Source organism: Alexandromys fortis, unplaced genomic scaffold, assembly GCF_014885135.2.
Source record: "Alexandromys fortis isolate MF-2015 unplaced genomic scaffold, M_Fortis_MF-2015_v1.1 scaffold_219, whole genome shotgun sequence".
Lineage (NCBI taxonomy): Eukaryota > Metazoa > Chordata > Mammalia > Rodentia > Cricetidae > Alexandromys > Alexandromys fortis.
In genome coordinates, this window is record NW_026068092.1 from 1263308 (window position 1) to 1290450 (window position 27143).

At 53.7% G+C, this 27143-nt stretch overlaps 2 protein-coding genes across 3 annotated transcripts; one reads left to right on the plus strand and one right to left on the minus strand.

The window, feature by feature from the left end:
- Positions 1 to 1903: 1903 nt before the first annotated feature.
- Znf74 (zinc finger protein 74) lies at positions 1904 to 7258 on the plus strand. Its single transcript, XM_050122978.1, has 2 exons — positions 1904 to 2009; positions 4987 to 7258. The coding sequence occupies exon 2, from the start codon at positions 5392 to 5394 to the stop codon at positions 6250 to 6252; it is 861 nt and encodes a 286-aa protein (XP_049978935.1). The 5' UTR covers positions 1904 to 2009; positions 4987 to 5391; the 3' UTR covers positions 6253 to 7258.
- A 7274-nt stretch (positions 7259 to 14532) lies between these two features.
- Scarf2 (scavenger receptor class F member 2) lies at positions 14533 to 25875 on the minus strand. Of its 2 annotated transcripts, none has more exons than XM_050122987.1 (11): positions 25591 to 25875; positions 20837 to 20895; positions 20644 to 20745; positions 19949 to 20468; positions 19644 to 19862; positions 19377 to 19505; positions 18725 to 18828; positions 18531 to 18648; positions 18210 to 18340; positions 16721 to 16873; positions 14533 to 16086 (listed from the first exon to the last, which is right to left on the minus strand). In XM_050122987.1, exons 1-11 carry the CDS (start codon positions 25740 to 25742, stop codon positions 15236 to 15238), a joined length of 2538 nt encoding a protein of 845 aa, XP_049978944.1. In that variant the 5' UTR covers positions 25743 to 25875; the 3' UTR covers positions 14533 to 15235. The 2 variants fall into 2 exon arrangements, with proteins under 2 accessions (XP_049978944.1, XP_049978945.1); XM_050122988.1 differs by having other exon boundaries at positions 18210 to 18325; positions 25591 to 25874.
- Between the last annotated feature and the right edge of the window lie 1268 nt (positions 25876 to 27143).

Sequence of the window (27143 nt, forward strand, 5' to 3'; positions counted from 1 at the left end):
GCCTGTCCTGGAACTAGCTCTTGTAGACCAGGCTGGTCTCGAACTCACAGAGATCCGCCTGCCTCTGCCTCCCGAGTGCTGGGATTAAAGGCGTGCGCCACCACCGCCCGGCTTCTCTCTCTCTCTCTCTCTCTCTCTCTCTCTCTCTCTCTCCTTGATTTAATATCGGACATTGCAAATTACATTGGTGAATGCTGCCCCTTTTGGAATTCCTTAACTATTTCTGGGATTCATCTGGGAGTAGTAAAAATATGTGGCATCAATTTGTTCCTCTGAAGGATGAAAGTTGGGGATGATGTTGTGGCGGGAGCCCTGGCAGGGATTTATGAGGCCGAAAGGAGTAGATGACAGGCTGGGCCCAGGTGCCTGGGGCCACAGACTTTCTGATACATCGTTGCCTTTCTTAGAAATAATCATTAGCAGCCTGGAGTTGGATTTTGTTGCAGTGATAAATTTCCAATAAAGTTGCTGTATTCTTGGTACCAAATATTCAAGGTTTTGTTTGGTTTAGTTTGGTTTTACAAGACAGGGTTTCCCTGTGTAACAGCCTTGACTGTCCTGGACCTCACTTTGTAGACCAGTCTGACTTAGAACTCAAAAAAGTGCTGTGATCAAAGGCATGTGCCACCACACCCAGATATCCAAGGTATTTTTTAAAAAGGGATTTATTTGGGCGCTAGCAAGATGGCTCAGAGGTTAAGAGCTCTGGCAGCTCTTCCAGAAGTCCTGAGTTCAATTCCCAGCAACTGCATGGTGGCTCACAACCATCTGTAATGAGGTCTGGCGCCCTCTTCTGGCCTGCAGGCAGAATACTGTATGCATAATGAATAAATGAATGAATCTTTAGATTTATCTTTAGAAAAAAGATTTATTTTTATTTATGTGTATTGGGGAGATGCTCATGGAGGTCAGAGAGACCCTCTGATTCCTTGGAACTGGAGTTACAGGCAGTTGTGAGCCACCCAACATGGGTGCTGAGAACTGAATTCATATCTTCTGAAAGAGCAGTCAGTGCTCTTCAGGACTGAGTCATCTCTCCAGATCTCCGACTTTCAAGTTTTTAAGTTTGTAACATTTGGCCCTAGAAAGTAAAACACTCCACCTAAGAATGTACAAAAACTAGGAGCAGGTGGCAGGGCCGGTGGGTGCACAATGTCCATCCAGTCTCACCTCCAAAGCCCAAAGGCAGTGTGGTCAGGTCTCTGCCCCGCCCCTCAGCCTTCGCAAGGCTTCCTGCTTCTGAGCTCAGTTACTGCTCACCTAGGGCCCTACAAGGTTCCTAATCCTAGGCTTTCTTGGAAGAGTGGACTCCTGTCCTCGGTGAATGAGAATGTATGTGTCATTTCAGGAACCGGTGACTTTCAAGGATGTGACTGTGGACTTCAACCAGGAGGAGTGGGGCCAGCTGGACGCTCTTCAAAGGGCTCTGTATCGGGAAGCGAGGCTGGAGAACTACCAGAACCTCCTTGCCCTCGGTAAGATGGCGCCTTTAAAGCTGGATGTCTGCTGTCAGCTTTCTTCCCACGCCGTGTTAGGGAAGAGTCCTTCAGGATTAGTGCTGGCGGTCCAGGGTCAGCCATGCCAGAAGGAGCCGTAAAGCCACACTGGCTTTGAGCTGTGACTGTCCCAGAGCTGGGCCATGTAAGAGAGAGAAGCCTGATGAAAAGGTAAGGTGGGAGCTAGGAGCTTTAGAGCCTCTCCGCCCCGGAGCTTTATCAGGTGACCAAGCAGGATGCCGTGTATGGACCTGAAAGTGCGTGCTGTGGCGGAGTCCGCATCTGCCACGCTTCAGTGATTTGGGGCCCACGGGTCTCGTGTCCTGGTGGTGGCGCCCCCTTACAGTGCGCTTTGTCCTTCGAGGCTTCTAGGTAGAGCCATAGCACATCAAACCCTGCTGTCTCCTCCAGGAGCAGAGCCTCCACCCCACAAACCAGAAGTGATCTCCCATCTGGAGCGAGGTGAGGAACCCTGGGAAGAGCTCCGGAAAATCCCAAGAGAGGTTTGTCCAGGTGAGCAAGTGCCGCAGGAAAAGGGCCACAGGCTTCTCCGTGTCCCTTTTCCCCTCCTCGAGTAGCTCTCCCTGACATAGCCTTTCTCTCCTTGGCCCGACTGCTTTGACCCTGCCTGCACCGTCCGGTTCCCCTCCCAGCCTCCCAGGGTTCTCTCTCTGTCACCTTTTGAGTACCAGCTGTGTGTCAGAGAATTCAGTGCGCCAGGGAAGACAGCGCTGCCTTCTGACAAAGGGTGTCTGTGAGTGACACATGAGGAATAGAAGTCAGGGCCTTGCTTGGTGATGACACAGGTGGTGGGCAGAAGGGGAGAGAGGCAAGGCAGCACTGGGAAGGGGCAGGGCAACGCCACGTCACTGAAATCTCTTTGGCAGAGGAGAGTCAAGGGCAGATCCTCCATAGGAGGCTGACATAACTTTTCTTATTTTTTTTTTTTAAAAGTGGAGGGTGCTCACCCTGGCCTTGAAATCCCTATGTGGTTTAAGCTTGCCTCAAACTCAAAGTGATCCTCCTGCGTCAGCCTCCCCACTACTGGAATATAGTGTAAACTCAAACATCTTTTTTTTTCTTTTTTTTTTCTTTCTTTCTTTCTTTATTTATTAAATATTTCAGTCTCTTCCCCACCTCCGCCTCCCCTTTCCCTCCCCCTCCCCCAATCCATTCCCCCTCCCTCTTCAGCCCAAAGAGCAATCAGGGCTCTCCGTCCCGTGGGAAGTCCGAGGCAAACCCTCCTCCGTCCAGGTCTCGTAAGGTGAGCATCCAAACTGCCTAGGCTCCCACAAAGCCACTACATGCAATAGGATCAAAGACCCATTGCCACTGTTCTTGATGTCTCAGTAGTCCTCATTGTCCGCTATGTTCAGTGAGACCGGTTTTAACCCAGGCTTTTTCAGACCCAGGTCAGCTGGCCTTGGTGAGTTCCCGATAGAGCATCTCCATTGTCTCAGTGTGTGGGTGCACCCCTCGCGGTCCTGAGTTCCTTGCTCATGTTCGCTCTCCTTCTGCTCCTGATTTGGACCTTGAGATTTCAGTCCGGTGCTCCAATGTGGGTCTCTGTCTCTGTCTCCTTTCATCGCCTGATGAAGGTTAATATTCAGGAGGATGCCTATATGTTTTTCTTTGGGTTCTCCTTCTTCTTTAGCTTCTCTAAGAACCCGAATTGTAGGCTCAATGTCCTTTATTTATGGCTAGAAACCAAATATGAGTGAGAACATCCCATGTTCCTCTTTTTGGGTCTGGCTTACCTCACTCAGGATAGTGTTTTCTATTTCCATCCATTTGCCTGCAAACTTCAAGAAGTCCTTGTTTTTTACTGCTGAGTAGTACTCTAATATGTATATATTCCATACTTTCTTCATCCATTCTTCAATTGAGGGGCATCTAGGTTGTTTCCAGGTTCTGGCTATTACAAACAATGCTGCTATGAACATAGTAGAGCATATATTTTTGTTGCATGATAAGGCCTCTCTTGGGTATATTCCCAAGAGTGGTATTGCTGGGTCCATGGGTAGGTTGATCCCAAATTTTCTGAGAAACCGCCACACTGCTTTCCAGAGTGGTTGTACAAGTTTGCATTCCCACCAGCAATGGATAAGTGTACCCCTTTCTCCACAACCTCTCCAGCATAGGCTATCATTGGTGTTTTTGATTTTAGCCATTCTGACAGGTGTAAGATGGTATCTTAAAGTTGTCTTGATTTGCATTTCCCTGATCGCTAAGGAAGTTGAGCATGACCTTAGGTGTCTTTTGGCCATTTGAACTTCTTCTGTTGAGAGATCTCTGTTCAGCTCAGTGCCCCATTTTATAATTGGGTTGATTAGCCTTTTACAGTCTAGTTTCTTAAGTTCTTTATATATTTTGGAGATCAGACCTTTGTCAGTTGCGGTCAAACATCTTTTTTACTGAGTTCTCTTACAAAGTTGTTTAACAAAGAGGTGAAGGAGTTCATTTCAGCTAAATTGAATAGACAGTGAGGATTGACTATGTTAGGCCTTGGAAGCTTGAGAAAGACATTTCTGTGAGAATGAGACCAAAAATGATCAAAACAAAGTTATGTGTTTTGGGCAAGATTGCTGTGCCCAGGTAGGAGGGCACGGAGGTCAGGTCTCAACCCCATCTCTGTCTTCACAGCCCCAGTCCCCAGACAGCTGCAGGTACCTAGGTAGTCAGAGACCCTAGGTCTGGCCCCAGTTTCTTCTGCCTTCTTTATCAAAATTAATTTTTTTAAATTTTGTTTTGTTTTTGAGACAGAGTTTCTCTGTGTAGTCCTGGCTGTCCTGGAGGCCCAGCTGTCCTTTGGAGACCAGGTTGGCCTCAAACTCACAGAGATTCTCCTGCCTCTGCCTCCTGAGTAGCGGGATTAAAGGCGTGTGCCATCAAGCCCAGCCTACTTCTTGTATCTTTTTGAGAAACACTGTTACATTTCAAACTAAACTCCTTCGGATCGAGGAGAGAAGGGCCTAATTGCTCCTGGGCAGTTAGATAAAGGATAGTAAGTGGCAGTCAGTGGTGGATAAGGGAAACTAGGTGGGGGCCACCTTCTTCCACTTGCACCCCACAGAGTAGCAAATCCATCAACGCAGGCTGCCCTGGGGATGTGTTCCAGGCATTCCAGCTGTTCTGAGGGAATGCTAAAGAGGGCGGGGTGGCAGGCCTTTTTCCCTCGAGGCTCCACAGACCGTGTCCTTAGACTTGAGTTTATGCTGGTGCAGTCTATCAGTGCCTGTTTCCATGATTGAATTAGTTGCTGATCCCCAGGCCTCCTGAGATGAGCCCTCAAGGAACTGATTTGAAGCCCACGCGTGTTTGGTTGAAAGAGTCCCTTTGAGCAATTCCTTCTGTCACTCTGCTCTTGTGCCTTCAGACTCCCGCGTGCTTTTTGGTTCTTAATTTTCTGGTTTACCTGCATTTCTAGGTCAGCAATCCAGTCTGAGTTCCAGGGCTTACCCACAGAAAATTCCACTTTAATCTCTTACAGGGTGGAAGGCGGAGCCTGAGTTGATGGAGAAGGACCTTTACAAAACAGGGCTCAGAAGCTGGTTCTGAAGCAGCTGAAGAGGCCAGGTCAGATGGGAGCCAGCTTGGGTGATACCGGAACCTGGGAGCTGCAGGATGACGCGGTGTTAGGGAGCAAGGTTGAAGCCAGCTCCTATTGCCAGTGGGGACCGCATAAAGGAAAGTCACAGCAGATACAGGGCGTCTGAAGAGGTCCTCTCCTCCCAGCAGGGCACTCCCACAGAAGAACACTCACCTGGCAGATGCACCAGAGGCGCCCAGCCCGCAGAGGGACTGGCCCAGAACCACCAAAGTATACACTTCCCGCTTCCCGTCAGAAGAGCCCGGCAATCCCCAGTGGAGCACAGAAAGCATTGGATGGGCCGGGATGCCCAGGAGAGCAGGTTTGCCTGCAGCCAGTGTGGGAAGGTGTTCCTGCAGAGCTCAGCTCTGGCACTGCACTTGCGCTGGCACGAAAGCAACAAGGCCTTCCCCTGGAGCACCGACCTCCTGGAGCACCAGCGCAGACGCTCTGGCGAGAAGCCCCTTTCCTGCCGTGAGTGTGGCAAGGCCTTCAGCTGCCACTCATCTCTCGGCGTGCACCACCGCATCCCCGCGGGCTAGAGGCCCTATAAGTGCGGCGGCGCCTGCGAGAAGGCCTTCAGCTACAGCTCTCTGCTCAGCATGCACCGCAGGGTGCACACCGGGGAGAGGCCGAATGCGTGCAGAGTGTGGCAAGGCCTTCAACCAGCGCACGCACCTCACTCGCCACCTCCGCATCCACACCGGCGAGAAGCCATACAAGTGCGGGTGCGGCCAGGCCTTCACCTGCCACTTCTCACTCACAGCTCACAGTGCACGAGAAGATCCACAGCGGCGACAAGCCATTCGAGTGCGCGGAGTGCGGCAAGGCCTTCCACAGCCTCACGGGCCTCACCCTCCATCAGAAGACGCACACGGGGGAGAAGCCATTCCTGTGCTCCAACTATGGGAAGGCCTTCAGCTGCCATTCATCCCTCATAGTGTATCAGCGCATCCACACCGGCGAGAAGCCCTACAAATGCCACCAGTGTGGCAAGGCCTTCAGCCAGAACCACTGTCTTATCAAACACCAGAAGGTTCACTCCAGAGAGAGGCGTCCAAGTGCAGCGAGTGTGCAGGGGAGGCCTGCAGCTGGAGCCCACACCCCGAGCACCAAGTACCAGACGTTGCACTGCACGGAGAAACCTTTCGCCATCCAGCTCAATAGGCACCTGCTGAGCACCTGCTGAGCACCTGCTGGGCACCTGCTGGGCACCTGCTGAGCACCTGCTGAGAAGGGAACACCCAGGCGAGGGGCATGGACTCCACAAACACCTCGGGTGTAGCAAAGCTCTGTGTGCGGACAGCCTCCGGCCAGTAGAAACTGCCCTTTGGAAAACAAGTCTGTCTATAATGACACTAACTGGCCACTTCCCCAATTACCCAAGTAATGTGTATCAACTCTCTGGCTCTCAGAACCAGACTGCTGTCCCTCTGAAAGGCCTTGAGGTTGTCTCACAGCCATTCCCTCACACTAAATACGGTCACTCTGGGGAAGGGACAAGCTACAGAAGAGATCTGAAGTTATCGCACCATCGTGTTTTCCTTAGCGGGGCCAGAGGTCACTAGTGGGGTATCATGAGACGGGGTTTCCTGTAGCCTAGGCTGGTCTAGCTGGGAATGCCCTTGAAGATCTATTCAGTCCTCTTGTCTCTACCTCTAACGAGATGACAGGTATGTGCAAACTTCATGCTGGGGACTGAATGGGGACGTCAGGCATGTTAAGCAAATTCTGTACCAACCGAGTCCCTTTCCCAGCCTGCGAGACTGTACCTGGCTGGCTGGTTTAGTTTTTAGAGACAGGGACTCTGGTTAGCGCTGGCTGTCCTGGAAGTCACCTGGTAGACCAGGCTGTCTCTGCCTCCTGAGTGCTGGATTAAAGGTGTGTGCTACCCCACCCAGCTAATAAATCTCTCTGTGGAAATGTGGGTAGAGAGGCGTACACCAGAGGTGTAGCTCAATGGTAGAACGAGCCAGGGAAAGAATGTCTCTCTAGTCTACATCGGCTGCACACTCACTGTGCCGGATGATCTGAAACTCCTGATCCCCCCCCACTTCCTCCTCCCATGTCCTGGATTACAGGTGTGCACCGTTAAGCTCAGCTTCAACAAAAAGTAGAAATTGAAAATGTGAAACTTATCTCAGTCGTAAAGAATTTGCCTAGAAAGCACAGGTTCAAGCCCCAGCACTAAAGAAAAGATTGAACAGACATAATTTCTGATAAACGTATGCTTTGATGCACTGCCTTCTTCTGTGTCCCCTGTAAACTTTTAAATTACTTTAAGTACGTATAGTTTATCCTTTATTCGTGTTGCAACAGTATAGTTTTTTTTTTCTCACAAATACCTGAACTCTGTGGGGGGGAGTATAGTGTGTATTGTGGGGTGTGTGCATGTGGATGGGTGTGTGTGTATGTGTGTGCTGTGTGTATGTGTGTGCACTCATGTTTGTGTTCATGTGCGTGCCTGCCATGTGTGCCCACACACTCATGGAAGCTGGAGGTTGATATGGGGAGGGTCTTCCTCTATTGACTTCACCATTTTTTAAAATGTTCACTTGTGAGTTGGAGAGACTGTTTTCTCAGAGGACACAGCACTCACCGCAGCCTGGAACTCCAGCTCATGAGCTCAAACTCCTGTGCTCTCTAAAGGCACCTCCACGCATCTGTGCACACCCATACCTAGATATGCACCCGCCGCGCACATGCCCGTGCACACACACACACATTTAAAATAAAAAAAATTCTCAAATATTTGCATAGGGACACTGTGTGCACTTTGTTATGCACACAGAGATCTGAGGACAACTTCTAGGAGCCTTTTTTATTTTTCTTTTTCTTTTTTTTTAGTATTTAGTTTTTCAAGACAGGGTTTCTCTGTAGGTTTTTGAAGTCTGTCCTGGAACTAGCTCTTGTAGACCAGGCTGGCCTTGAACTCACAGAGATCTGCCTGCCTCTACCTCCTGAGTGCCAGGATTAGATGCCCTAAAACTGGAGTTACAGCTGGTTGTGAGCTGCCAGTCAAACTCAGGGCTCTGGAAGAGCAGTCAGGGCCCTTAACTGCTAAGCCATCTCCAGTTCCAGAGATAACATTTTTTTAAAAAGAAATTAGACTTTAAAAAAAAGAAATGTGACTTTAATATCAGCAGTTGGGAGGCAGAGGCAGGTGGATCTCTGAATCTGAGGCCAGCCTCGTCTACAGAGTGAGCTCCAGAACAGCAAGGCTACACAGAGAGATCCTGTCCCAACATAAATAAATAAGGGAGAGAACCATAGAGAAAGACACCTGGTGTCTCCATATTCCACAAACACTCACACACAGATTAGGGGGCTCTGGAGAATTGGCACGGAGGCACCAGCATGGAACCCCGAGATCTGATCCCCAACGCATACACCCTCTCAGCATTGCACCAGGGACAGGCAGGAGGAGCCTTGCTGACTGCCGGTCTAGCTCCAGATTCCTAAGAGACCAGGAAAAAGGTAGAGTGGTATAGCAGGACACCCGATGTCCTCCTCTGACCTTTGCAAATGAACACATGGGTACACACACTTGTACAGCACCTACACTAAACACATGCGCACCAAAACCCACTTAGGACTTGGAGTCAGTAGCACATGCCTCTGTTGAGATCCCAGCACCCATGTAGAAACCAGGATTAGTAGCATGCTTGTCCTTGCACTGCTGGGGATGCAGAGACAAAAGACCCTAGGGCTTGTAGGTCTAGCTAAATTGGGAAACTCAGGAATCTTTCGTCAAGGGCTGTTTACCTTGTTTTTGGAGACAGCAACCTAGGGCTTGATGACGGTGCTATGCTGGCTAGTAAATCCCAGGCCTCTGCCTGTGCCCTTTATCAGTGCTGCGGTTTCAAACATGCCTGTTACCAGCAGTCCCCTGATGTGAGCATTGGGCATGAAGCATGACCCCTCCCTCATGTTTGTGCAGCAAGCACTACCACCTGGCCTGCTCCCCCATCCCCTAAAGCTGTATAAACAAGCGAAGGAACCGAGACAGGGGGCAAGAGGTCGATCTACACGGCCTGGATTGCCTCATTTTTAAATTCCTGTTCTAATGTGAGTCCTGGTCCCAGTTCACGGGAGTAGGAATTTGGAAATTCACTTGATGAATCCAAGAAATGACCCCAACCCCAGATTTGCACGCCGGAAAGAGCCCAGAAAGGTCCTCCGAGAGCCACTGGTCTCCAAGTCACTATCAGAAGCCCCAGGTTCTCGTTACAAACTGCTCTCAACTTTCCAGAAGTGAAAACCTTAAAGATCCAGGAGTTGTGTTCAGGCCAGCCTGGTCTACATAATGAGTTCCCGGACAGCCAGGGGTGCAGAGTCTCCCTGTCTCAAACAAAGAATGAGCACACGACATACACACGACAATTATTTTTAAGTTTTAAAATATAAGCCTAGTTAGTGGAAAGTCTGTGAGTCTGGGAAGTGCCCGCAAAGTGGGCAGTGACACCCTCCTAAGGACTCACCCTCCCTTGCTCCACTTCCCTGTGCCATCCAGTCCCTGCCACGGGTTCCCACCAGCCCGGCCTAGCCCGTGTTACAGTGTTCTTCAAGCTGCTGCTCTAGCTGCTCCTGCCGGTGAAAAACCTGAGCCTGCCCCCCACCTCGGTGCTGTTTGTTGCAGAACAAACAGCAAGGCTATTTTTCCACACTCTTGTTTGGGTTCCAGATATTCTAGCAGTTGACCACTAGATGGCACCAGAAGAATATGTCTACCTTAATAACAGTGTTCAGAGAGGTCCCATCTTTGGTCTTAAAATAGCAAGGGTGTCCTGCCACACAACAGACAGCAGTGTGATTGAAATGGCAAATGTCGCGCCTCTAAAATGAATGCTTTAAGCACTTGCTTCTCAACGTGGACATAAAATCTGGACACTGGATATAGTGGCGTACACCTTTAATCCCAGTTCTCAACAGGCAGACAGGTGTGTGTCTCTGTGAGTTCGAGGCCAGCCTAGTCTACAAAGAGTTCTAGGACAGCCAGTGCTATATAGTAAAACCCTGTCTTTAAAAAAATAAAAAAGTTGGGGGCTGGTCTGGAGAGATGAGGCAGCAGTTAAGAGCTTCTGCTGCTCTTGCAGAGGTCCTGGGTTGATTTCCAACTCCCACATGGTAGGTAGCTCACAGCCATCTGTGTGATTCCAGTTCCAAGGGACTCGGCACTCTCTTCTAGCTTCCACAGACAGCAGGCAAACACTCATACATACAAAATAAAAATCGGAAAGCCGCTGGAGATGTTAGGAGCATAGCTTAGTTGGTAGAGTGCTTGCCTAGTATAAACAAAGCCCTGAGTTTCATCCCTAGCACTGTTTATATTAGGCGTGGTGCTGAACACTTATAATCCCAGCACTTAGAGATAAGGGTATCAGAGGCTCAAGTCATCCTCAGCTACAAGGCTAGTATGAGGCCAGCCTGGGCTACAAGACACACTGTTTGGGGGCTGGAGAGATGGCTCAGAGGTTAAGAGCACTGACTGTTCTTCCAGAGGTCTTGAGTTCAATTTTCAGCAACCACATGGTGGCTCAAAATCATCTATAATGATACTTGGTGCCCTCTTCTGGCCTGCAGGCATACACGCAGACAGAGCAATGTATGAATAATAAAAACATCTAAATAAATAAATAAATTGAAAGAAAGAGAGGGAGGAAGGAAGGAAGGAAGAAAGGAAGGAAGGAAGGGAGGAAGGGAGGAAGGGAGGGAGGGCAGGAGGCAGGGAGGGAGGGATGAAGGAAGGAAGGGAGGAAGGAAAGGAGGGAAGAAGGAAGGAAGTAAGACTATTTGGCAAAGAAAAAAAAGCCACTGGAGTAGTTTCCATGTTGCTGTGTGCAACAAGCAACTTTGGGGTCACTGTATCCATCGACACTCTGATACCCTGCACCCTTCCCAGCAGCCAGGCAGCTAGACAAAGGCTGCTGCAACTGGGACACCTAAGAAGATGCATGACGCAGCAAAAGACTTTGCAAACAGGGAAGCTGTTACCTTATCCCAAACAACTTTCTTTTTCTTCCTTCCCAATTGCTTTTGTTGTTGTTGCTCGTTTTGGTTGATGCTGAGGATTGACCAGGATATTGTGCATGCTACACCTCCTGTTTTTCCGGGTCACAGTTCTCAGATGACTCCCAGTACTGTCTCAACACATCTGGGTGTTTCAGGGGCATGCACATGCTGTGGAACTCTGTCTTTCTACCTATGGACTGAGTGTGCTTTTCCATGTCTTTCCTGTGTGTCTGCATATTGGGCTATGGTGTGTGTGTGTATGTGTGAGAGAGAGAGAGAAACAGACACAGAGACAGAGACAGTTGTGGTCAATGTCTTGATATTCAGCTGGCTTTGGTAGAGCACATGCGTGTTACAGGTTGTGGTGCTGTGTCCCTGTATCGAGTGTGTGTGCCACTGGTGGAGCTGTAGATGGCGGGAGAGGAGTGTCTCTCAACGTTCTTGCCAGATGACAATGGTGTGTATGTTGCAAGTTTAGGTGAGCGCTCCTGGACATGCCTTGACATTTTGTCTAGTACAATGGTATGTGTCACAGAGAACAGGTTTAGTGAGTGTGCTGAGTGTTTGCCTCCCATTTCTGCATGTGTGAGGTCAGTACTTGCCTCTGTTTCATCACATTAGGAGTTGTGTGTATGCATGCTGCAAGAAATTCGGTCTCCGTGTGGAAGGTATCCCATGTGATTCATATGATATGATCCAGTTCTTTCACCATGCCTGAAGTGTGTATGTTGCAAGGTGTCTTGCTGTGTCCCCGCCCTTCATCTATGTGTTTTGAGGGCTGATAGTCCTCTGCATTACTGTGGGCTGTCTGGACATGTGTGTGGCAGGGTGTGTGTCCCTTGGTGTGTATGTGCAGTGCCGCAGTGTGTCTGTGTTGGACATGAAGGTCCATTTCCTCCTACTGGATGATATGTCTAGCTGCCCCTGTGTCCCAGGGAGTTCTGGAGCCTTGATGAGTATGTCTCTGCTTCTTTGGATGCAGTTTGTGTGCAGTGCATGCTGCCGTGTGTTTGTTCTGTGTTTCAGGGCTTCTCTGGTTTGTCACATGTGTGTGTTTTGCATTGAGTGTGTTGGTATTTCTATGCACCTAATGGCAAATGTATGTATGCCACACACCAGACAACTGCTGGTGTGTGTGCGCGTGCACACACATGTGTGTCTGTGTGCACGCATGTGTGTGGTGTCTGGCACAGCCTGGCCTATCGGAGTGATGTGTGCTACATCCTGCTGGAAACCAGACGGAGCCCAGGCCCCTCTCCAGTCCCCACATTCCTTTGTGCTCTGTGCTACAAAAAAATATTTGCGTTTTCCACGACTCATAATTTTTCCTCCTCAATCACTACCAGATGTGAGCTCTGTGGTCCCCGTCCCCATGGCAACAGAGGTTCCAGCAGTTGTGGTTCCCTTTTGTGGCGCCTGCCCTGGGAGCTGGCACTACTGCAAGCCCAGAGGGGGGTGGGGAATACCGGCTGGTGAAAGACATTTTAAGGGGAACTCTCCTGGAGTGGGAGAGCCGGATGGACAACAACAGGCGGCAGGGCTGACTGATGGAGAGCACTGGCCTCTGCTCTGGGATGTGCCCACAGAGGCTGCGGAAAGTCAGACTTCCTGGACAGTGGGAGGAGCGGCCCCAGGCCAGCACTGAGACATTCTTGCATTGCCCAGATCATAAGAGTCCAGACAAGGGAAAAGGAAGGTGAGAATAAGGAACTAAGGAAAAAGCAAAAGACCACTGTGGCAGGATGGCCTGGTAGGGGCATAAAGTGGTCAAGAGTTGGGCCTAACAAGTGTCCCGCCTGGGCCGCTGCCCCTTTCCGGCTGACACGGAGCCTGACTGCAGCCCCAGCATCTAGAATGGCCAGGTGACTCAATGGACCAGAGGCCAATCAAGACCCGAGTGGGAAGGGTGCCTTCCTGGCACAGAGCAGCAGGATTGCTGCCCAAGTGCTCCCCAGTCAGGCCAGCCTGAGGCGCTGTACCCATCAGACACTCTGAATGCTCCTCCATTCAGGTGTGGGACCAAAATGGACCTCAAAGTGGTAGTCAGACTGGCCAGAGAACAAGGCCCCTGCCGAGGAGTGCCCTGAGTTAGCAACATTGGAGATGCATGAAGCAGGATCAGCTTTGGAGCTGGGCATCAAGAGATGGAAAGAAAGTTCTGGAAAGCTGACTCTGCAGTTAAAAGCATTGTTTGCTTTTGCAGAGAACCCACATCTGATTCCCAACACCCACTGGCAATTCACAACCATCTATAACTCCAGTCCCACGGGATTTTACATCGTCTTCTGACTTCTGTGGCACCAGGCACACACGTGGTACACATACGTACATACAGACAAAACACTCACGTATCTAAATGAATCAATCTTTCAAATTAAAAAGCAAAGAACATGGGAAAGTCACACCGATAGTCTCGGCACTTGGGAAGCAGAGGTGTAAGTTCGAGGTGATATTGAGCTACAACATGTGACCCTGTCTCAACAACAAAGAAAAGTGGGGGACAGGAAGAGCCTGCTAGCGGCAGGGTGGTGGGAGGAACCCTGGAGGAGCACGGATCGGGGCTCGGAAGATCCAGTTAGAAGTCTGCCAGAAATGAAGGTGCTAGGGTAGGGTGGGTACAGAAAGCCCAGCAGCAGGCTGGCTTCCCTCTCTGTCCGCTCTTGAAGCATGTGGAGGTGGGGGTAGAAAAGTTCCCACAACCGGCAGGGCACCCACTGAGGCAGACCACAGGCTCTGTGCAGTGGCAGACTGCTTTGGGAGCTTCGCTGGAGGCTGCCCACTGCCCATTGTCCCTTGCCCCCATCTGTCTCCAGAAACGGCGGTCTGTCCCCTGGATTCACCCTCCTTCCCAAGTGACAGCTCAGGACTGGTGGACTTGGCACACTTTTCTTCTTCTTCTTCTTCTTCTTCTTCTTCTTCTTCTTCTTCTTCTTCTTCTTCTTCTTCTTCTTCTTCTTCTTCTTCTTCTTCTTCTTCTTCTTCTTCTTCTTCTCTCTCTCTCTCTTTCTCTCGTTTGTTTTTCGAGANCTTCTTCTTCTTCTTCTTCTTCTTCTTCTTCTTCTTCTTCTTCTTCTTCTTCTTCTTCTTCTTCTTCTTCTTCTTCTTCTTCTTCTTCTTCTTCTCTCTCTCTCTCTTTCTCTCGTTTGTTTTTCGAGATAGGGTTTCTCTATAGTTTTGGAGCCTGTTCTGGAACTAGCTCTTGTAGACCAGGCTGGTCTCCAACTCACAGAGATCCACCTGCCCCCTGAGTGCTAGGATTAAAGGTGTGTGCCATCACCGCCCAGCTTGGCACACTTTTCTCATAGCTCCTGGGGACCCACACTGGGGAGTCCAAGGTTCCATTTAAGTGGAGGAGTCCAGAAGATGTCACATACAGGTTCCAAAGGGACATCTTTGCCCACAGCCTCAGGTAGGAAGTAATCAGAGCACAGGAAGTGGGGAGAAGCATTTTATTAAGAAAGCTTTGGCTTGGCCCTGCTAGGAGGAACCCATCCTGGAGGCTCCAGATGGGATGGAAGCAGCCCTGCCCAGGGCCTATAAATACATCTAAGGCCATCAGAGTCGCCCCTGGGGTTCCCACAATCGTGGGGTGGTGGGAAGCCATCAAAACCAGCTTGACAGCTGAGGGACCAGGGCTGGTGTCGGTGGGGGAGGGACAGGCCAAGGTGCGCTGAGCTCCCTGAGGGGCAGAGACCAGCTCTCCTCCCCAGGTTCGAGTCAACCAGATACTCAGGAGCCCAGTCCGTGGGAGCAGCCTCAGGCTATTTTCAAGAAAAAGACCCTACAGCCATAGGCACCAGGCCCTGGCAACTGAGAGGCAGACACGCTAGGCGTCAGTCAATGACAGGGTAGCCCAGCCAAGCACGCTCTTGGCCAGTATGAAGTCTGTAGGCTCTCCCAGCCATGGCCAATAAGACGCAGATTGCTAGAAAACTCCCCAACACAGCTAGTGGGAGCGAGTAGCCAGCTAAGTGTCTGTCTGGCCGGAGAGCAGATCCAAGCCCGCAGCGGCTGCTGGAGCCCGGGCCAATCAGACACAGCCTCGTGCCGGGCGCTAGCTGCTTGGGCCAATGAAATGCTTCGCTGCGGCCGCGCGGGAAACGCAGCCGAGAAACGCGGTGGCTCGCGCCCTGCGAGCCTAGGAAGCTGCGGGTGGCGCGCCCGGCCTGCTCGGCTCCCCCGCCGCCTCCCTGCTCTTCTTCCGAGGCGGCTTCTGGATGGGGGTCTTCTTCCGAGGGGTCTCGGGCGCAGACGGAGCGGCCGCTGCCTTCTCGGGCGCCGTGGCCTCCGACGCCGGGGACGCGCGGACCGTCGAGGCGGGGAGCACGGAGCGCTTGGCCTTCTGCGGCGGCGGCGGCTTCTCCCGCGGTCCCGGCGGCCCCTCGGCGCGGCCCAGGCTGCGAGTCTTGTCGCGCAGCTCGGCTGCCAGCATGGAGGCGGCCTCGGGCGCGCTTCGCGGGGGGCCACCCGCGTCCGTGGGCTCCGAGAGACCCGGGCCGCGGCCGCGCGCTCGGGCCCGGGGCGGCGAGGGTGCGGCCGGGGCGGGGACCTCCTCGCTCGGGCCCGGTGGCTGCACCGACGTGTTGCTGGGGGTCCGTTTCCTCCCGCTAGGGCTCGGCGCAGCCATGCGGCCTGCGGGTGGTGGCGATGGGGCGGCGGTGGCGGCGCCCTGCTTGCCGTGGATCCAGGACACCTTCGGCTTGGTGGCAGGGTCGGGTGGCGGCGGTTTCCTGCGCTCGGGCGATGGAGACAGCGACAAGCCCCCAGCCTCACCTCGGGCCCGGGCCGGCCGGGCCTCGCGCCGGGCCACACGCGCGTACAGCGCTCCTCCGGGCCCCTCCATGCTGGACGCCGAGCGCTCGCTGTCTGAGGATGCAGGGAGGGCGGCTGCCTCCTCCGCGGGCGCTGAGGTGCTCGTGGGCGCTAGGGACGCAGCGGGCACCTCAGTCAGTGCGGCGGGAGCTTCTGAGTCTCGGCTCTCAGTCGCCTCTAACAAGGGAAGGACAAGCAGTCACAACATCCAAGAATAGCGCGTGGATACAACCTCCACACGTGACCCTCCCCGCTCGGCCGAGGCCCAGCTATCTGTGTGGTCCCGACATTCAGGCTTGCTTGCTGCTTCCATTGCATTACCAGGAACTTAGTGGGAACCCCCAGGGTGTGAGCTGACTGCTGGGGAATGAGGGATACTTTTTTAGGGCTCAGGCTCCAGACTTTGTGCCCTTCCCCCACCATAGTCCAGTCTCAGGGGCCACAGCCATCCAACTTTAAGCTGCTTCATGTCCTTTAAGAAGTAAGGTTTCTGATGTTGAGGGAATAGTCACTTGCTGAAGGTCACATACTGACACCAAAGTAGAAGAGGCCAGTTCCTTCCCGCTAGCTATTCTGTTTCTGTCTCCTCTGCCATTCCCTGTCCAGGTCCAGTTCCAGAAGTTAATATGGCTGACTAGAAGCAAGAGATTTCACCCCAGCAGAGCAGAAGCGCTCAACTTTTTGCTGGAGGCCTGTGACTACACCTCCTAGGTCTTGGTCTCTTGGTGCCCTGATTCCCTTACCACCACCTCCAACATAGAGAGCAAGGCCTTTCACTGTGCCGGAGGGATATGCACGCAGGACCACTCACCCTCGTGGGGCACACAGTACACGGGGCCTTCATCTGTGCTGTCAAAGGACGAGAAGGAAGCCCTGGACGACCATGATGGAGAGGGCTGCTCCAGCCCTGAGGGTGGCTCCAGGAAACTGCAGTTGAGTGTGTTGTCTAGGTCATGATGAGCCACTGAAAAAAGGAGAAGCAGAGTTGCCAGGGATGCTGCCTTTTCCCAGTCTGTACCTTTAAGTACCTAATGTGAACGATGTAGTCATGACTGCAGGTGGGACATGAGGTTCAACTGAGTCACCTTAGCTCAGGGCTGAAGGATGGCAGCAAGCAAACCCAGGAAGAAGACATACGAAAGAAGCTGGCATGGTGGTGCCACCTGTAACCCAGCGCTTGAGGGTCAGAGGGAGGAGGGTCACTGTGAGCTTGAGACTAGCCTAGGCTACACAGCTGAGTTACGGGACCCTGTATCAAAAAAGGAACAAACAACAACAAAATGGGCTGGAGGAATGGCTAAGAGCACTGGCTGCTCTTCCAGAGGACCTGGATGATTCCATTCCCGGACCCTCATGGTAGCTCGTACCATCTATAATAATTCCAGTTCCAGAGGATCTGATGTCCTCTTCTGGCCTCCACAGGCACCAAGTGTACAAGTGGTGCACACACACATGAAGGCAAAATACCTTACACATAAAACAAGTAAAAGAATTTTAAAAAATAGGTTTTAAGAAGAAGAAGAAGAAGAAGAAGAAGAAGAAGAAGAAGAAGAAGAAGAAGAAGAAGAAGAAGAAGAAGAAAAGATACAAGCCCAATGAAGCCAGCTAGGGAGCTGAAAGAGGAGACTAAGTGTACAGAAAACCATAGAGACCCTAGCACATGTGGCCAGGAAAGGCCCCCATGTTCTCCAACCAACTCCCAACTCTGTCTGCTGGGACCTGGCCTAGAGGACTCCAGAGTTCACATGGACAGGGGCAAGACAAGTGCTGGGCTCTGGCTTTCCTGATAGCTGTGTCTGTAGGAGTTCTGCTGCTAGAATAAACCAAAGCATTTTTCAGCTGTCCCCTTGACCTAAGAGACTGAATTGTCCCCACCAATCTTCAGAGAGAAGTTGCCTAAAGGAAGGAACCACCTACTTGCCTGTCATCACATTGAACATCTACTAGAGACTCTGCAGTGGACCAGCCTGCCCTTCCCCAGGAAGGGTTCCAGTAACTGTGGGGAGCCAACCAAACTGTTGGGTGTGCTTCATCATATACACATATATGTCTCCTGCAGCTCTGCACTTCAATGTAGGGCAGACACCTACAGGTCAGGTGGCTGCCACGCAATGACTCATGGATTCCCATGCCTCCTGCATACCCCTCAACATCTGCCCACACATCTAGCACTACTTCCTTCCCCTACAGCCTCTCCCATAGCAGCATCCGCCCTTACTTTACCCCAACTTCTACACGGAGTCTTGTACCCCTGTACACCATTTTCTAGAAACTCCAAGTCCCAGAGCCTATAGTCTCACCTACGACTTTGGGCAGCTTCTGTCTGCGAAGCGGGATTCGGGGCAGCTTCATGCTGATGCGGCTGAAGCTCCCGCAAAGGCGTTGAGGTGCCTTCTTCCTTCCCAGCGAGAGTTCCCTGCGGGGGCGGGGCCTGAGCGAAGGGGCGGGGCGGGACTGGGAGGGGAGTTTCAGTCTCGGTAGGAACAGAAAGGGGTTGGCAGGAAGAAAGAGAGGGCTGCGCCCTGCCCTGGGGGTGAGGTCTGGATTCAGGAAGCACACCCAGTCACTGAGAGCGTGCGACCTAAACCAAGCGGTGGGTGGGGACTGGCTTGGGGCCTCACCGGCTGGCCGGATCCTTGCCCCGACAGGCGCAGCAGCAGCCGAGCAGCGAGAGCAGCAGGCCGAGGAGCAGCGTGAGCAGCGCGCCGGCGCCCATCACACCTTTGCGCTGATTGGTCTCTGTGGGGAGCAGCGGCTCAGCGCAGGATCACGCACCCCACTTCATTCCCTGGCCCGACGTTCTTCACCCACTCACCCAGGTGGCAGGCACCGGTGACCGGGTCGCATGATTCCTCGTGACAGCTGCAAGTCTGGGCGCAGTCCACGCCATGGAGCCCGGCCGGGCACGTTATATTACAGCTGCAAAGTTTTGAGGTCAAAGAGGGCCGCGGTGGCTCTCCAGAATGCCTCCTTCCCCTGCACCGGCCTCCACTGACCGCTGGTCCCCGGTGCTCTATCCACGCCCCTGACTCCGTTCTCTAGAGGCTGAAACCCACCCCCACCCGAGGGCGGGCACTCACTTGATAACCACAGTTTGGAAACGTGGGTGGGTGGGTGGGTGTGCGTGCGTGTGTCTGCGCGCGCGCGCTATCTGCAGGAGGAAGTCTAAAGGATGAGGCGTGGTTACCAGGGACTGCGAGTGCAAAGTAGAGATCCCAGTTCAGACCACTGACTCGCTCTACACCCTATCTGTTCACATCAGGATGCCTTTTGGCCAGATTGCAGTCTAAGGGCAGGCTCCAAATCAGATACTGCCCTAAAGTGCTTGCTGACACTCCCTGGAGCTCCAAATCAGATACTGCCCTAAAGTGCTTGCTGACACTCCCTGGAGTATGGGTCTCTGAGGTCTGACTGGAGGCCCTAGTGTCGGGTACGAATTCCCTATCCCTCTCCAGGGCCCTACTCACTGAGGTCCGTGAACACCAGGGCTGCAAAGGCAGCGCCCAGACTGGAAGTCACAGTGGCCGCTGCCGCAGTCAGAGCACACGAAGGCACAGTCCTCACCGTAAGTACCATTACTGCACTTGGTCTCGCACCTTGGTATCAAGACAGGAGGTATGAGTTGAAATGTGAGCCAAAGGCCACAGACCTACAGAACCCACCGTGCAGAGACTGTGTGGGAACCAGGACCAGGGAGCTGCGTGTCTGGGCCGAAATAAGCGCGGGCTGCTCACCGGTCGCCAATCCAGCCCGCATTGCAGCGCGTACACTTGCCAGTGACATGGTTGCAGGCGTGCCCGTCGCGGCAGGGTGGACAGCGGTGGCCGCAACCCTCGCCATAGAAACCGGTGGCGCAGGGTTGGTCACATTTGGTTCCGTTCCAGCCGGGTTCGCACGTCACACAACGACCATCGGCTACAGTGCAGGGCTGCTGGCCCTTGCACTGGCCACACCTAGGGAAGGGTCAGGAAGCTGAGCCAGATGGAGCTCTACCTCACCCCCTCCGCCTTCCCGCTACCTACCGGGCCCTCACGCTTACCTCCGGCGACAGCCCAGGCCATAGAAGCCAGCGGGGCACGGCTCGCGACAATACTTGCCCCGGTAGCCCGGATCGCAGGCGCACGTGCCGTCCACCGGGTGGCACCGACCGCGGAAGCACTGGCAATAGCGATCACAGCGTGCGCCGAACGTGTGCTCGCGACACTGGCAGCGGCCGCTCTGCTGCTCGCAGGGCGACGAGTTGCAGGCACACTGGTTGTTGCAGCTGCGGCCCCACCAGCCCGCGTGGCACAGGCAGGCTCCGGTCTGTGGATCGCACCGTGATGTAGCGCTGCAGTAGCATGCGCTAGCGCATTGCGCACCCCACCAGCCTGGCTCGCAGCGGCACGCGCCGCTCCGTGGATGGCACGTGCCATGCTGGCACTGGCACGCATGCTCGCAGCGCGCACCCCAGCGGCGCGCGTGACACGTACACTGTCCGGTCACGTCCTCGCACTGTCCGTGAGGGTGACAGCTGCACCTCTCCTTGCAGTCGGGGCCCCAGAACTGGCGCGGGCACTCTGCAAGAACCCGGGGGGGGGGCGATAACTTAGTTGTTAGCCTGCATACACCCCATCCTCTGCTCTGCCATAGTCAGCCGCCCAAAGCCAATCTAGCCCCAATCTGCCTCCTTGTAATCTCTCTAGTTTCCCTTCAAGCTGTCCAACACCCAACCCCACCTAGCCCCGCGCTCACTAGTGTCGCAGTTGGCACCAAAGTAGCCATGACGGCAGCGGCACTCTCCTGGCCGCACGCACACCTCGTTTTCTGAGCACGTAGAATTTCCTTCACACACGGCTGCAAACAAGAAGGGCTGAGCTGCAGCACTCTTTCCACCTCCACCCTGCCCCTCCCCCGCCTGCCCAGGACCCCAGAAAGCCCCACTCACCGATCCCACACTCATCCCCCAACTGCCTCCAGCCAGCACAGCACGTGAGCACCTGGGAACTTGAAGCAGAGGACGTCTGAGTCCGAAGCCCTTTCCCCTACACTCCTTCCCCAGCTTTCATGGTGTCCTGCCTTAGGGAGGTGCTTGGATACCCATGCCTGCGGCTGGCCGTCAGACAGTCAGAACTAACACTTCGCCGCCCCAGAATTCTGGCTCATACAAAAGGAGCAAAGAGCACGACACCAAGAGCTCACCTCCAAGAACTGCCATCTAGGGGGGGGGGGGCTCCTCTATCCCATCAGCCTCAAGGATAAGAAATCGGACATAGTGAGGCCAAGAAGGGGCCACTGTGAGCAGGAGTAGGGAGCCACCTGCCTCTCACGATCTTTGTGAAGGTCTAGCACGTTTCTCAGGGTTGGGGGCCTAGCCAGATGGGTGTTAGGGATCCAAATGTGACATGACTGCGATGGCACCATTGCCAGATGGGCCTGAGGGCACGTGGGGCTAAAACCCAGGGTGGCAGAGCATCCTTGAGGAGAGGATGGCACCAGCATAGATCCTGCAGAGTTCCCCGGGAGGGGTTTCCTGGAGGCAGACACCTGGGAACCTTGCCCGGGGAACCACACATAGGAGTCAAAGTAAACTGAGGCCCAGCGCCTTCCAGCGGTAGGCGGACTGGAGTATCTAGTTGTATTTAATGTTTTACTCTTGTTTATTTGACCTTACAAAGTGCATGCTATGTCTGTTTTTCAGGGGACTTCTGCTGACGGCTAAACCTTGAGCTACACCCCAGAATTTCTGACTGCACCGTTTCAGGGTGGTCTCTGGTGTGAAAGCCCTGTCAAATGAAGCCAGGGAGGGTGCCTTGGAATTGACTTTGGGTGTATCCATTACAGTAGAAGGGACAGTCGCTGAAGCCATAGCTCCCCAGAGCCTCTTGAGCTCCAGAGTTTTACCTCCATCCTACAGAAATGTAATATCCATGTACAGTTTAGAGAAAGCAAATGTGCTTCCTCTGAGGCTAGGGAATTTAGAACCCTGCAGGGGCTGGGGGCAGGTTAAAAGGAAAGCCCACACTGCCCCCAGACCAGTTTGGGGGTAATAGTCATATTGTAGATATGATCTAGCTGCCTCAAAAGGCCTGTGCCCAGCCAAAGAGTTCTCCCCCAGATCAAAGTTGGGTCCTTAGGGACAGGGCTCATAAAACCTTAAACTAGGGGAATGGGCTTTGCATATTTCCACAGACACAAGTGTAAACCACAGAAAACGAAACATGCCTGTTTTTGTTGTCCACATTGCCCACCCACCTTGCCCCAGGGATGCCAAGGATCCCTTCTCAGAGAGACCAGGGTCCACAGGCCCATGTCTCACTTCCACCTAGCTCTAGACCAGACTCTCCAGATAGTGCTTCTTCACAATTGCCAGGTGGCCTGGTGGGAGCCCAGAAACATTCGGTCCTGTCCTCCCTGGCTGGCCTAGTACACGGTTCTGTGCTTGGGAGTCTGGATCTAGGGCCACACTCAATGGTGTTTACAGATGGGTCAGCATATGTGGGAAAGCAGACTGCAGTAGCCAGCAAACTGCAAGCATCTTAGCTTTCCTCTGGTCAGATCCCTGGGTCCCATTTTTTAAAACAAACAAGCATGCAAACATACATTTATCTCCCTCCACCTGTGTGTGTGTGTGTGTGTGTGTGTGTGTGTGTGTGTGTGAGAGAGAGAGAGAGAGAGAGAGAGAGAGAGAGAGAGAGAGAGAGCATATAAACCACTTTGTGCATGTGGAGATTGGGGACAACTTGTGGAGATCAGTGTTCTCCTTCCACCACGAAGGTTCTGGCGATTGGACTCAGCTCATCATCCTTGGTGGCATATTCCATTACACACAGTCCAGCAGCTTCAAGTCCCACTGTTTAGCTAAAGAACCTGCAGCTAGCTGGGCAGTGGTGGCGCACGCCTTTAATCCAAGCACTTGGGAGGCAGAGGCTGGTGGATCTCTGTGAGTTCGAGACCAGCCTGGTCTACAGAGCTAGTTCCAGAACAGGCTCCAAAGCCACAGAGAAACCCTGTCTCGAAAAAACAATAAATAAATAAATACATAAATAAATAAATAAATAAATAAATAAATAAATAAAAAACCCTGCAGCTCAGAGAAGTTCCTTGTCTGCTGCTCAGGGCAATTCACAGTAACGGGAGCAGGCTACTGATACGGAGGCCTTTGACTACAGCTAGCAGCAGACCCAAGCCCATTCCTGTTCACCAAGACAAACGTCGTCATTCTAGCAGGGATCATCACTGCAGACTAGGGTAGCACTTCCTTGACGAATCAGAAGTGTGCTACAGATCAATGCTCTGGAGGCCACTACCATTGCTGTGTGGCAACCAGCTCATTTCCCCCACTTTAGAGCCCTCTCATTAGATCTATATCTGTCCCTGGTCACTCCCAGATCCAAGCAAGAAAGCTTCTGCCGCTACTCCTCCTCTGGGTTCCCACACGTCTGGCTCTCCTCTTGCCCCCAGACATGGCTCTTCTCTGTCCTGTCCATGCCAGCTTCTCCAGGGAGCTCTCCCAGTCCCCACCAGGTAAAGAGTCATGCTATGGGATCTGCTCCAGTGTGGCCTGCCTCCTCAAAGCTAGATTCGTTAATGCAACTGCCCACTGGATGACATCACAACCCAGAGAGCTGAGGAGTGTCAAGAGCCAACCTCCTCTGTATTCTGTCTCCTCTGTCTCAGGTGGCCTCTGCCCCTCCCATGCTTGCCATGCTGTGAAGCTGAGACCATGCTCACACCAGACTAAGAAGTAGGTATGCTCTCTCTTCCAGCCTCCAGAGAGCCACCTTTCATCTCCTAACTAGCTCATCCCCTGCCTCAGAGCGCATCCTTATCTGGTTAGATGTCCCCTCTAAGAAAAGCGGCCTCATTTTTAGAGCACTGGACACACCTCCTGTGCACCCCCTCACACCCCCCTCACACTCTTCCCCAGCATTTGCAGGGCTTCCAAGGAACCTTCTAGAAGGGGGAGGGATGTAGGGTGAGCTGTGTCTCAAATACCTTCAGAACTGCCTCCTCTCCTGTAAGCCTGGTGGGTCTCCCCTGATCATGCTAAAGGAAAGGCACTCCCAACTCAATAACCACTTGGTACACAGGCACTGGACTCTGGGGCAGAGCCCCTGCACTAACAGGCCCAGCACAGCGTGCACAACATGATGTACTGGCTGAGCTCGCACCTCTTCCTCCTGGACCTCTTTCGATATAACCACAAGGATGGTCCAGACTCGGGCGGGCACAGTCCAGAGACCGTTCTTCCCACAAACACTCAACACACAGTCACGGCAACCTACCCCCCAACTCCAGCACCAGGAGCTGAAGTCCATCCAACACTGCTTAACGGAGATGGAGAAAGACCCAGAAAATTCAAGTATTTGTTAAACCCAGACAGCCGGGGCAGTGTGTCGCCGGGGTATGAAGGCAATTCCATCGCGGCTGTGTGTTACCGGAACAGCCCACCTCCTGCTGAGATCGGTCGGCGGGAATTTTGGAGGCCAAGGGCTCCCCCACTCCAGCTTCACCCACCACCCGAGCCCGCCCGTCGGAGGAGGAGGAGGAGAAGGCCTGGTGCGGGCTGACCGCCCTCCCCAGGCACCGCCCCGCCTGCCTCTGCCGCTACATTCCTGGGGCCGGGGAGGCCCAGGAGGAGGCGGTGGCAGCGATGCGAAGCAGATGGCTAGCCAGGCGGGCCCCCGCCTCCGAGGCGGGGTTCACAGCCGGGAGTGGTCTGCCGCATCTCGATCCGATTTCGGAAACCGCGCGGTCAACTTGCAGCCCCCTGTCTACTTTGACCCTCCGAAACCCTGGCTGACGTTTCGCACCCCCGGGGGACCTTAGACCCAGAGCGCAACCGGGGGCCCCAGCCTGGAGTGTCAATGCAGTCTCCCCAGCACCCGCAGAGGCGCCCCACCGCGGGTTCCTCGGCTCTGTGCAGAGATGACTTGAGTGCGTCGTGGATCGGACCAGCCGACAGGTCCCTGGGCTTCTGCGCCGACTACGCGGCGTCGCTCTTCACCCTCGGCACAGGCTCCGGGCTCCTCGGCCTCTGGTTGGGCCTGTCCCACACCGGCTTCCCCAGCAAGATCCGCTCAGACACCCACCTCCGCGCACCCAGTGTCCGCCCTAGGCGCCCACAGGGGTTCCCACGTCCTCCCACCGCGCGTCCATCATTGTCCTCACCACTCCAGTTTCTGGTCCAACGTGAGGTCCCGGCTTTTCCGTGCTCACTTCCACCACCATCCTCCTCCCACTCCGCGCCCAAGAACCAAGACAAATCCATCCTTCCCAGTCTCAAAGACTTTCCCAGTGAACAGCTCGCTCCTTCGCCCTTCTCGCCCCCATTCCAGGCTCAAGCCACTGGCTCCTGGAGCCTGTCTGTGCACATGCTGTTCCCTCCCTCGGAATGCCCTTCCTTGGCCTCGAGAGTAGCTCTTTTCTGGTCTTTCCTGACGTATTTGGACACTACACAGTACCACCTCCGGGGGCCCACAGCGTTCCGTTATCCCCTCAGGTGATCTCTGGTCCAGTTGGCCCTCCGATGCACCCCGGGGGCCCAGACTCGGCCTGGAACCGAGCCCAAGTCGCAAGGGAGGCCCGATGGACTCGTGTGACCAGTTTAGTGAGGTCCTGGATACCCTGGACCGCAATGGGGCGCCGCTACCCCCAGCCCGCTTCGTGCCCCAAGCCTCGGCCAGGCCCAGCTCCTACCCGGGCGCGCGGCACACGTTGCGGCCTCGCGGGTTCAACTCCTGGGACGCCGCGAGAGCGGGCAGCAGCCAGAGCAGCAGCAGCAGCGGCGGCGGCCCTCGGGCTCTCTGGCACCGCGCCGGCCCGGCCCCCCGGGACCCTGCGCCCTCCATGAGGCGCGGGGCAGGCGCGGGTGGGCGCGGGCGCGGGTGCGGCCGCGGCGAGGGCGGCCGGAAGCGGAGTGCGAGGCCGGGCGGGGGGCGGCAGGAGGGGCGCCGGGGCCGGGCAGGAAATTCCACATCGGCTCCCTGATCCTGGGCCAGCGCGGCCGGCCAGGCGGCAGCGCCCGCCCCGCGCGCCAGACCCCACCCTCCGGCCGCGCCTCCGCCCCTTTGCTCGGCCCCCGCCCCCACCTGGCCACGCACGAACTCCGGGCGAAGTTGGGGAGGCCCGGGCAGCGCTGCGCGAGGAAGGAGCAGCAGGAGTCCGCGAAAGCGTCCTGGTCTGCGCCTTTCCACCCGCCTCGCCAGACAGCACTGGCACCGGAGCCACCAAGCTCGAGAGGGAAGGGGCCCCAGCAAAGGCCCTGGGTCACACACTGGCCTCGGACTGAAGCCAAGGACACCCCTCGGGGCCTTGTCCTGTGGTGTACCATCAACGTCTCCTTCAGAGTGCATGATGTAGGCAAAGACCAGTGGAAATGAACTGGAGACCTAGGGAAAGGAGTTGGCTGCAGGAAATATTGGAGAGGTGGGAGCAGAAGGAACAGCCAAGGTCTCTGATATGATGGGGACATTGGAGATAGAAAGTGAAACTCAGAAGCCCTGATAAGGGATGAAGAGGAACTGGGGTGCCCAGAGTAACTGGGGGTGCCCAGGGTATGAATTCAACTCAAGAAGTTTACTGGCTCCCACGAGGGAAAAGTATAGAAAGTGGAGTCAAGACTGACAAATGGAGACCAAAGGGTAAAAGGGACAGCCACAGAAACACACCCTGGCCATGAACCTGGAGTCAGTGAAGAAAAAAAAAAAAAAAAAAAAAAAAAAAAAAAAAAAAAAAAAAACAAAAAAAAAAAACCCAACACACAAAACAAAAAAAAAAAAAAAAAAAAAAAAAAAAAAAAAAAAAAAAAAAAAACATACTTAGGCCCAGAAAGCAGAGCCAAAGAAACACACTTTGGACCTGAAACCAGAGCCAGTGAAAGAAACACACCCTGATCCTGAAACCAGAGCCAAAAGACTAAAAAAGGCCAGTGAAAGAAACACATTTTGGGTCTGAAACAGAGCCAAAGAAACACACTCTGCCCCTGACCAAGGAAGCACAAAAACCAACTAATCCTTGAGCACAAAACCAGCCAATCCCTGAGCACAAAACCCAGCCAATCTCTGAGTTTGTCCAAAATTTGGGATTGAAATTCAACCAATTGCCATCTTGAAAATCTTCACCTTGGAAAAACCCCACCCCTAAGAAGCCCTATATAAGCCCTGTACCTGTTCAGTTTGCAGCTGCAGGTTTCCCACCCTGGCAGAGGGTATCACCCTCCTCCATTCTTCTCTCCCAACAAATCTCCTGAC